The sequence below is a fragment of the Poecilia formosa genome, unplaced genomic scaffold (genome assembly GCF_000485575.1).
Source record: "Poecilia formosa unplaced genomic scaffold, Poecilia_formosa-5.1.2 Scaffold71, whole genome shotgun sequence".
Taxonomy (NCBI): domain Eukaryota; kingdom Metazoa; phylum Chordata; class Actinopteri; order Cyprinodontiformes; family Poeciliidae; genus Poecilia; species Poecilia formosa.
Window position 1 is genome coordinate 1119826 of NW_006800010.1, and position 11437 is coordinate 1131262.

The 11437-nt window shown below is 38.8% G+C and overlaps 1 protein-coding gene across 1 annotated transcript in view; it reads right to left on the reverse strand.

Annotated features, from left to right (window-relative positions):
- The window catches only part of acad11 (acyl-CoA dehydrogenase family, member 11), a 25554-nt gene extending 14562 nt beyond the window's left edge, over window positions 1-10992 (reverse strand). The window contains exons 1-13 of the mRNA XM_007555590.2: window positions 10758-10992; window positions 10574-10673; window positions 9798-9923; window positions 9350-9511; window positions 9090-9254; window positions 8867-9008; window positions 8612-8736; window positions 7235-7341; window positions 6723-6834; window positions 6276-6353; window positions 5985-6123; window positions 4290-4397; window positions 1956-2054 (exon numbers count right to left, since the gene is read on the reverse strand). Coding sequence (XP_007555652.1) covers window positions 1956-2054; window positions 4290-4397; window positions 5985-6123; window positions 6276-6353; window positions 6723-6834; window positions 7235-7341; window positions 8612-8736; window positions 8867-9008; window positions 9090-9254; window positions 9350-9511; window positions 9798-9923; window positions 10574-10673; window positions 10758-10879 — 1585 coding nt within the window. The 5' untranslated portion in view covers window positions 10880-10992. The remainder of the gene's footprint in view (window positions 1-1955; window positions 2055-4289; window positions 4398-5984; window positions 6124-6275; window positions 6354-6722; window positions 6835-7234; window positions 7342-8611; window positions 8737-8866; window positions 9009-9089; window positions 9255-9349; window positions 9512-9797; window positions 9924-10573; window positions 10674-10757) is intronic.
- Between the last annotated feature and the right edge of the window lie 445 nt (window positions 10993-11437).

An 11437-nucleotide genomic window follows, 5' to 3' on the forward strand; every position in this document is an offset into this window, starting at 1 on the left:
GTTTATACAGAAATAAGTAAGCAGTTAGAAAAGTTTAACTTGTACGTTTTTGTGAGGCAGTAGCTACAGTTTCACTGTAGAAAAAGAAACACAGATGCATCTGCACAGGTGATGATTTTACTATTGGGAGGGAAAAAACATGACAAGGAGTTGTAACACTGCTGCACATTAAATCCTAGCTCCCATATGTCTGTCTTGTGAAGCAGCCAACAAGCTGTTTGGTGCTAACAAAGTTAACAAATTTCACTACCTCAGTAAACAATGTTTCAGTATATTTTTTTTATGAAGAAATATTTCTTGAGGAGTTGCTGACAGTCTGTGTCACAAACGCACAACCCACCCAGAAGAGAAGCTGCAATTTTTTAACTTTTTTGTTGAAATTTACGTGCTGAATTGTGACAGCAGAAGAAATTAACCTGCTGTATTAGCCATTTGGACCAAATACAAATGATCACAAAACTGCTTAGGAAAATAAATAAATAAATCTATGTTACCGGTAATAAATCTGTTCAACTGGTAATGACCTGAAAAGCCAAAACATTTCTAAAGACTGCAAACATCCATGTCGGAAACAGACATACATCATTAGCCTTACTAATGCAACCAAACAATTAAAATAAAACATAAAAAATGGTCAGATTAGATTTTTTTTTTTAGTATCTTTCATTAAACTTATCACATTCTGCAGCACTGGAAAGGCATGCTCTGTTACCTTTCCCATTTTGAAAAGTGTTGCATCATATTCACGCGTCAGGGAAACAGATGGTCATAATTAAAAGCTCCTGGATACTAAATAAAGTAAATATATATTATTAATCGCACCAATAATTGTGGATTAAAAATCATCTATTTAACATGGGATTTCTTTCCCTATGTGATAAACACACTATTAATTTAAGGCTTACATTTTTACTGGGTTTCTGCTGATGCAATAAAAACTTTTTAATTTTTTTTTTTTAAAGGTTTTATCTACCACAGCTGCCACAATATGTGAAAGCTGCTGCACCTGGCTTAGTTTGGGAAGAAAATTAAATCCTGCTGGAGTGTGTTAAGGGCATTGTTATAAACATACTTGAGGTTTAAATGTTACAGGTGCTGCTAATGGTGCCCCCATTAAGAAAATGTTCTCAAATTAATAGTTTGGGGTTGCCTTGTGTGACATCATCCTGTTCAGCATTTTCTTATTCAGTAAATATTTAAAATGTAGTTTGTTTGTTTTTAAAGCCAATTAGAAACCGACTGTTAAAAAAAAAGAATCGTACAAATAAAAATGAAACGAAAAATTGAATGGAGGCAGTGCTTGTAAGCCTTTCAACATTTACCGATTAAACCTGTTGCCTTCGGTTTTCTTTTAACCAACTTCACTGCTTTTGAATGACTCGCATCAGAGGTAACACTGACTTCCCCTGACTCACACAGAAAGATTCCTTAAAACACTTGGAATCCATGACCTTTTTCCATGTTTATCTTCTGGCAAACTAAAAGCCTATTTTTCACACAAAAAAAAAAACAAACAAAAAAAAAACAAACCACATTCAACACTTTTGAGCTCATTAAAAAAAAGTTTTATGTTATATAATAAGCATTGCATGAGTCATCTGTATAAGTTTTATGGTCCATATGAAAGCACTTTGAGTTCATATGCATCTCTTTAAGGCTCCGCTTAGAAAGTATGGACAACATCTTGTTTACATCTACAACTTGTTCTCTCTGAGAGACAAACCTTCGGGTTGGACAATAAAATTTTCAGGATTATACTTGCAAAAACATTCTCTTGTTTTATGAGTCTATTCCATTTATGAAACGCTCTTAAATGAGCTCTGTTATTCCAAATAAAACTACTTGTTCTGCGTTTATTAAGCTCAAAGTGTTCTGGGTGCATTTTGATTCCCAAACAGGACAGAAACCTTTTTTTTTTTTTTTACAGAGGATCAAGTAACGTTTGACGTACTCACCGCTGCTCCACCACTTTTTGCCGTTTATGATGTAGGTGGTTTTGTCTCTGTGAAGTCTGCACTCCATGTTGGCTCCGTCGCTGGAAGCGACGTCAGGCTCTGGTGGTAAGAATTTAGGAGAAAATGAGTCAACGAGACTTCCAGAGTTTTCCCCGTGTCTTTGTTTTAAGCTCAGATTCCAGCATAGGCCGCAGTCGGTAATTAATATAAAATAAAACAGAATGCTCGATTCCAAAATGTAAACGACTGACTCGCAAAAAGAGGGATTTAAGTTCCCACGTCATCCGGTGAAAGAAATAACTGTTAACTTCCCCCCAACCCCCATAAAAAACAAATAAAAAAAACCCAATTGTGTTTAGAAAAACCACAGGGATGTTCACCTTCTCTGTATTCACCTCTGGCAGTGGCGTGTCGCCATTTCCAGGCAGCGTGGGAAGTATGTGGATGGGAATTACTCTGTGTTTGTTCCCGCTGGCAGGTGATATTTTGAAACGGGAGATTTACAGTGTCGGTAGCAGCCGAGGGTAGTCTAACCTCGCTTCAGACCACAAACCATTCACACGAATCCAGTGGAAAGAAGCCGAAGGATGTGGTAGGAGTAGATGAGAAGTTTCGACTTTTCCAACTCTTTATGAGTTCAGCTGTGAACATTTGTGTTCACGCCTTGCTTTACAAAGGGACAGGTTATTCCAAAAGTATTCAGATCCCTCAAAGCCCTTTCAGATGTTTCATGTTTTGAGCCACAAACTCCATTATGTGTTATCCATGCTGACTGCAGCTGTAATCCTATCAGGAACGGTGCTCTGTAAGATGTTCAAAGACTGGAAACAACCACGTGTGCCTCAGATTTCATGACGTTGTTTGTTCTCTAACAGACCTTGGAGTTCTTCACAGAACACCTGGATTTACGTCGAGATTAGATTATATACAGGTGGATTTTGTTTCAAAGCATCCGAGCAAAGAGGGGTTTTCTTGGGCTTTTAGATTTTTATTTGCAGAGTAAATAAAAATTGGACTTGTTAGATTTTTATTAGCAAACTAATATATATATTTTTTTTAAATCACATACCTGATATCTTCTAATTTATTATTCTGATGATGTATCAAATAAAATCTTAATATACATTTCAATTTATGGCTGCAAAGTGACAAAAAGTGAAGTACAGTGATACGGTGCGAATGTGTTTGCAAGAGAGAAATCAAAAGACGGGGAAAATAACTGAAGTGTGATCCCTCAGCATGAAGGGGAAAAACTCCCAAATCAAAACACAACGTGAAGCTCATAAACTATCTGGTTTCCATTTACAGGAAAGTTTGAATGCTTCATTGCACACACAGATTCCTCCCTCACACAAATACGTGATCCTTTACTGTTGTGTTACATTTGAAATCTTCACGGCCAAGGTCAAAAGTGTGTGACTTAATCTCTAATGTTTGGGGAAAGACCAGGAAAAAGAAGGAAGAGGCTGCTGGGACAGATCTGGAACTCTGGTTCTGTGTTTAAAGCTGTCGGGGGAGAGGCTGGGCCCGGAGACAAAGAGATAAAGTCTTCTGGGAATATTATGTCCAAGAGTTTAAAACACAAACCAATTTCTAAATACATAAATTTTACTGTCAGTCCCTCTGTTCTAAAAATCTACCATGTATTGTGAATCTGTTTTATGTAGATCCAGATCAATTTTGGAGGATTTTGATCTCAACAATTAGCCAGTAAAACAGGGAGCACTAAACTGAACCTCCCGGCTTCCAATAGCAGAAATAAACTGTGGCTGAGTCTAAATATTCAGGCAGTGGAAACTGTTGCTGCAAAACCACATAAATCAAGGAGAAGCATTAATGCTGATAATTAATCCCAGGAGGTTTGACCTTTGCTGTTAATAGTTTTTTGTTTTTTTTAACAGCGCCACAAAAAAACAAAAAGAACGAGACACTCAAATGGAAAGTTTACTCTTCATATTTCTCGATCCAACAGAGTGACTGCATTTGCAAAAAAAAAAAAAAAAAAAATTATATATATATATATATATAGCAACCTAATCAAATTCAACTCATGATTGAATAACTTGGACTGTATGTTTAAATCGCAGCTTTCATTTTACTTCACTTTAAAAGCATATCATTAAAAAAGTCGTGAACAAATTAGAATAAATTATTTTTTAACCTCAGATTTTTTTTGTCCCCACTGCATAACTGAACTAAATTTAAAAGTTTTCTTCATTTTTATTAGGTGAAATTTTGCAATAAAAGAAAAAAAAAAAAAGATTTCAAGGCCATTTCTTTTTTTTTTTTTTTTTTTCAGCAAGGTTGCCAATAAATACTTGATCATATTCATACCTGTCATACAGAAGCAGGAGCGGATTTCTCCGCTGAGCAGAGGCTCCAGCCATTTCTTCTTCTGCTCCTCGGTGCCGAACATGTGGAGCACCTCCATGTTTCCCGTGTCTGTGGAAAAACATCATTAATGGAGTTTCTATACAAGCTTCTTCTACACCCCCATTCTATTGGAGGAGTTCTTTAATCAGGAATATTTCTTAATGAACTAAGTCAATAGACTGAAAAAGAAAATACTTCTATGTCTGGGAGGTTTGCATAACTGGAAACCTACCAAGACATGGCTCTCCACAAAAACAAGTCAGGCCAGGGTAACATTAATGAGAGAAGCAGCCAAGAGGCCCATGGACTCTGGAGGAGATCCACGGGTCAGGTGGGAGAATCTGTAACTATTAGATGTCACAGCTCACAAATCTGACCTTCAGGGGAGAGTGGCAGGAAGAAGAGAGTCCCATTTGTAGTTTACTATAAGCCATGGAGGGGAAACACATGGGAAGCAGGTGCTCAGGATCAGATAAGACCACAAAAATGGATGTTTTGCCCTGCAAAACAAAAAATGATCTATGTTGTGCAAATCACAGTGGATTTTTTTCCTTGTTATGGGAGAAATAATGGGATCCCAGAGACAGGTGCTGTGGGGTGTTAATATACAGGCTCTGGAGAGGATGAGGAAAAACTTCCATCATTGCTGAGGTAAACTCCCAGTTCCCAGCTCACATATCAGGCTTAAAGAGGAGTTGATGACACAAAAATCTTCGAGGACTCGGAACCTCCCAACACAACAGCCAGGCTTCTTCTTGCTGATTTCCCCCCCCCCTCAATTCAATACTAGGCAACCTCACATCTTGGCAGAAAAACTCCTTTACATTAATCTAAAAAACAGCTTAGTTCTGTGGATTATGGACTTTCTGACAAAGAGGCCACAAAGGGTGTAAGTGTATAACATGTGCTGCACTGAAGTTTGACTAAATACCACAGAGATTATAAAAAAGAGTGTCACCGGGCATGGCAGTGGTGCAGGCGTAGAGCGGAGGCCCATGTCTGGAGGGCTGCAGTCTTCGATGCGGCCGTCATGGGTTCGAGTCCAGGCCTGTTGACCTTTGCCACATGTCTCCCCCCCCCTCTTTCACAACCCACATTCCTGTCAATTCAGGAATGTAGGTCACAGACCAACTATGAATTCTTGCTACACTGCTGCACTTAGACTACATAAGCGCTTCACACAGCACATAGTCACAATAAATGCACTGCACTTTTTACCATTTGTGCATGTTCACATACCGAGTGTATGTGAATTTTATGAACTCTCTTCTTCTTGTGCTACTCGTGTGCCTCGGAAAAAAATTCATTCATTCATTGCGAGTCAGACTTTACGGATCTTTATTTGTAAAAGAAAATTGTGTAATGTCTGTCTGACCTCTGTGCTGTCTGTCACATGAAATCCTGTAGGTGTGCTTGTGTCATAACAAATGCGAAAAAGATTAAGCAGGTTGAGTTTTGATTTAAAATGTTGTGACAACTGGAGAAAATGTATTTTGCATGCAAAGAGAACCTCATCAGAACATGAGAGAAGTTAATATATTCGTGTAACTTAAGTAAATAAATGCTTGTGACATTTATGAGCCCCATATATCTCGAAAACGCCTCAGGATATGACATTATTTAGTTGCTTTCTTTCTTTTTTTTTTTTTTTTTTACCTGGAGCTTGGCAGTTGAACACTTCGGGAGCGAAGAGGCAGCGGCCCATTTCTTCCGCGATGTAGGCATAATCCAACTGAGTGAGTCCACTGACTGCCGGCAGGAACAGGTTCCACAGCCCGGCCTGCTTGGCTTTCTCCTGCACTCACAGAGCAACATTCATTACAAATCTGTAATAATTCAGGATGAATGACACTAGACTGAGTCCATGGCGAAAATCACTTTGGTAATATCGATGAAAAAGGACTGAAATCCAAACTTAAACAGAGTCTGTATATTCGTCCAGCCTACCTTTAGATCCTCTATTATTTTTGGAGCGTGCCACCTCAGAGGAGACTGGGAATGTTTAGTGTAGTATTCTGCAACTTCCTGAGGAAATAAACAATTGCATTATGAGAAAAAATTTAAAAATCCATCCAGATTTTTTTTTTCTTTCATGCAATACAAAAAGGTTAATTTGCTCAAGTCTTAAACTGTATTTTGTTGGTTTGTTTTGGTGTGCCCAGTTATTTTACGAGAAAGCCAAGTTCGGTAGAAATTTTTTGATGTTCAGTGAACAACGAGGTCTCTGTGTGCAGTAAAAAGCAAACAATCAACAGACTTATGGGTTTCTCCATTTAATTAACTAATCCGCATGGCACGGATGAATTGGTCTGACAACTCTTCCCACGTCAAAATGAAGCGTCTGTCTGAGCAAATAAAATGAGCCCTGTCCTCACTGAAGCTCTTGGCACTGACCTGCTGAGCAGGAAGCACATACTGCTGCATGAAGTCTTTAACCTGCTGGAGCACAGCCTGGCCTTTGGCAGTCTGAGGGAACAGCCTGTCTTTTGCTGGACCTGCGAGTGGGCTGGCAGGAAACACATCGGAAACATGTGAAAGGCTGGCAGGATGCACTCGGCGCAACAGCTGAGTGCCAAGCTCCGACTCCGGCTTGCTTAAGATCGGTCAGCACGTGGATTCGATTAGTATTCTCACCTACAACAACAACAACAGATTCTGGTAACGAGCCTTTTGATGTCAGCCGTGGTGGGCTGTAATTACAGTGGTTTGTTCACATTAAATTCATCCATCCACTCATTATCCTACACGCTTATCCCCAGTCGGATTGCGAGGGGGTGCTGGTGTCGAGCGAGAGGCGCGGTCGCCACGGACAGGTGGCCAGTCCGTCGCAGGGCTCGCATTAAATTACGACTTTTAAAATAAGTGGACTTCTGTGCATCGTTTTCCATTTCATGAGTGTTGCTAACCTTTTGGCTAGCTGCAGCGCTGCTTTAGCCAAAGGCTCGACATTCTGGCCATACTGAGCTGCATCAGGCGCGCTGGCGTTGCCCAGCAGGTAACGAGCGTAGATTCCCTGCAATAAAACAGAAAAATAACAATTTGATGCAAAAGTCCCACAACTGGCATTACAATGTAAGCGGGTGTAACTCAAGGACTGGCTTGGATGCAGCATTTGGTACGATTTGATATTTCAAGTGTCACATAACCAGGCGATGCATACAAATAACGTATTTGGCCAGTTGGGTGGATGCTAATGCCCATTGTAAAGAGGATGTTATGCAATAAGTAGGATAACAGTGACATATACTGTCATTGCAGTTTGCAGCCATATGATAAACAAATGCAAAGCTGTAAAAAGGGGGATAAATGATACCCGGTGGGCATAATGTTTTTTTTTGTTTTTTTTACAAACAAAACTCTAAAAAGTGTGTCTTGTGTTTGTGTTCAACCCCCTTTAGTCTGACACCCCAAAATAAAATCAAGTGAAAGCTACTGCACTCAAAGCTTACCAAATTACTGTATATTCTTGAGTTGCACTTTTTTTCATATTTTGACCACTCCTGCGACTCACTACTATAAGCCAGGTGCAACTTATATTGTTTTTTTTGTTTTGTTTTTTTATTACTTCTTCCTGAAGCATTTTTGGCTGTTAAAATATAATTTCATACTGAAGGACAAGAACCAAAGATTAAACATTACTGTCTATGAAGCCTATAGATGGGCATATAAAGACTGACAGAGTACTGACGAGCTGTGCTACCTCATCAGATTTTCCTACCATAGTGCGTCTAGATAACGATGTCTCAAAAAGCTCTACCTTTTTGAAACTGCTACACCTGTTGAGGCTTGTGAACCGCGCAGTTACTTCTGCAAGCCCTGGTAGTTGCCAAGGTGAATTACTTTGCATGCGGGCTTTTATGGTGTTATTTTAACGCTTAATGCAACACATCCGCTTCTATGCCAGCAGACTTCCACGCCAAAGTCGACAATTTCCGGGAGTTTGTTGAAAAGTAACTGAACACAGCGTGTCACCAGATCATATCAAGAGCATAGGCAACGCTTCACTCATGCTTGACAATAAGCTATTTTGCAAAAGAAGAATAGGCAACAATTTCAGTTTCTACTAGTATGGACTCAGCAAAGCTGAATACAAATGTATGTCACACTTTTAAGATTTTATTTTTTTTTTTTCTGAGAATTTAAAAAGTCATACATCCTTTTTCATTCTTTATTTTTCTTACACGAAATGCACACTGAAATTTGTGGCCATATAACATACGCCGATATGGTTTAGTTCTATCATAAGGGCAAGTGTGTTTGCACAGCAGGATGTAGTGGAGGACCTGAGAAATTGCAGCTGCTTTAAAGAGAGACAGAGCCAAGTAGAAGTTCAGCGGCGGCAAGGAAACTGAGGGGATCCCCCGACACCTGCAGTAAATGGAGATCAGGTCACTAGGCGATGGGATACCTGCACAGAGAAAAGTTTATATATATATATATATATATATATATATATATATATATATATATATATATATATATATATATATATGATTTTTTTTTAATTGTGAACAATGCGTGAATTATTATTGCATTACCTTCTACTTCTTGAAGGTTGAATATAAAGCTTTTAATGTTGAGACCAGTGGGGCAGTACAGAGGCACGAGGAAAAAGGCCAGGTCTGCTAGAGGGCTCCCAGTGGTGGACAGCTCCCAGTCCAACGAGGCCATCACCCGGGTCTGATCATAAAAAGGACAACCAATGAGGTAATTGCTGAAAAATGCATTCTGCGGTCATGATAACCTTCTAGGAAGTCTTGCCTCAGTTGGGTGGAATATCAAGTTGTCAAGTCGGTAGTCTCCATGGACGAGTGTGACCTCATCATCTTTATCTGGCAAGTTTCTCATCAACCAATCACAGAGCTCATTCACAGCAGGAATGTCTCTATGGGCTGATGCGGTGTACTGCTTCGTCCAAGTAGACACCTTGGAAAATGAAGCAACAATTTTTTTACATTACAAATCTGACTACATACGTACAGATTTAAGGAAGCTTACTAAGTGCAAAGTGTTTAGCTAACTTGTCTCCTGCAGTATCCCGGCCCTCTCCCGAACCCTTCGAGCTTTAGTGATGGTAAATCCAGTGAGTGCAACTTTGCCAGGTTTTCCACTGCAGCTGTGTATACGGACGTCCTTTGAGCTGGACTCATTCCAGGGAGCTGAAAATCCCTGAAAATGCGGCCCTGCTCATGATAAAACATACAAAACAGATAAAAATAAACTGAATGGGTATGTTATTGTGTAGAATATAGAGTGCATTGCAGCAACAAGTATTCACACCCCTTGAACTTCTTGAACATTTCCGTCATGTTACAACCATAGATTTTCATGTATTTTAATGAATTTAAGTGTCCAACACAAAGCTGTGCATAGTTATAAAACAGAGGAAAAAATGCTTGAAAGGGACCGGGTGAAACAAATCAAATGAATACATATGTTGTTGTACAGCACATGCATTCAAATGCTTACCTTTACATGTTCCATCAAATAGAACTCTGTTCCGATTACTTCAGCCTCATTGCAGAACAAAAGCGGCTGAGGAACGGGAAAGCCGGCAGAGAAGAGAGCCGTCTGCACCCGGTACTCTCTGTCCACCTGCAGGATGTCCGGACACAGGTGAGCACCACTGAATGCAGCATGGAATGCCCTCTGAGCGCTAAGGCCACATTTGGATTGTTCACACAATAAAGGAGAATCTAGGGTGTTGACACACCAGATAAAGATTTCAACCAGACTAATTATTATTACAATCTTAGCCAATAAGCTGATGGCTGTCAAACAGCTGAATATCAGCCATTATATCTCATTGTTGCTTGGGGAAAATAATTGAAAAAAAACAATCAAAAACAATTAAGTGTCATTTTGCAATGTTGTCCTGTGTAAGCACGGTCACTTCTAAATATTGTGAAAATACAGATTTTTTAAAAAAATATATTCAGAATAAAGTTTTAAAATCTGTGCACAGAAGTAGAAAAACTACTATTTCACTTTAAAAAAAAAACTTCAACCAACTGTACACATAAAGCATGGCTTTAATGACAATGTAGCGTTAAATCGACGGAATAAAACAGATTCTCATCACTGTTCCAGTAATAATCTACAAATTAAATAGGGCTCTATTGCTGCCCTCTGTTGGAAAGAGACAAAACTGCATCCAGAAAGTTAGCACATTTACGTGCAATAATGTGTTTAAAGTCTCGAAACATTATTGCGAACGTGATTGACTACACACGAGTAAAGCTCACCTTGTGCGCCCCCGGCAGCAGCTCACCGGGGGGCTTTTTCCTGAGAACATAACTTCTTGAAGGTGTCTGAATCAGGAAGGTTGGGTTAGACTGGCCAGCGCTGCAAAGATAAAGGATATAGTTAGCATTCTTATCATTAGTGGCTGAGAAAGTGAAAGCAGACTGTTGAAATTAGTTATTTTACCTGTACTGTCTCACGGTCAGAGTGTCGTTCTTAGATACCAGTGACTTCTCATACAGGTATCTTTGAAGGTTGCCAACATTAAACTTATGTTGTTCTCGCACAGATGTTAGTTGGTCTTCCATGTCTCAGGCCAAGTCTTGTAGTTTAATCAGCAGTGGGTTTAATCATTACCTGACACTGCTGAGCTGAGCGGACTGCACAAACAATTTCACAGGGCTGAAGTTGGTTTCTTATTCAAAGCTTCAATCTGACCATTGGAGAAAGGACTACTTCAAGGATTATGTGCCACGTTATTTGGGATTTGTGAATAATTGACTTTGTTTATGAAAAATGAAGGCAGTCTTAAATGAGGATCTAAGCAGTGAAGAATATTCCTTCCAAGTTTTGCTTTTTTTTGTTGCAGTTTTTTTATATATATATATACATATTCAACCCCATCAAAAATAGCTGCAACAATAACACTGAACATTTCACTGAACATTTATTTGGTGTTTTCAATTAGAATTAGAATTTTTACAAATTATATGTTTGCATTTTATATATGTAAACATATAATAATGTAAACATTATATAAATGTTTAATATAAATGTTTAATATAAATGAAACATCAAATAAAACATAATGCAATTATGATGTTTATATAAAATGTAAATTTTATATAAACATCATATATATAATT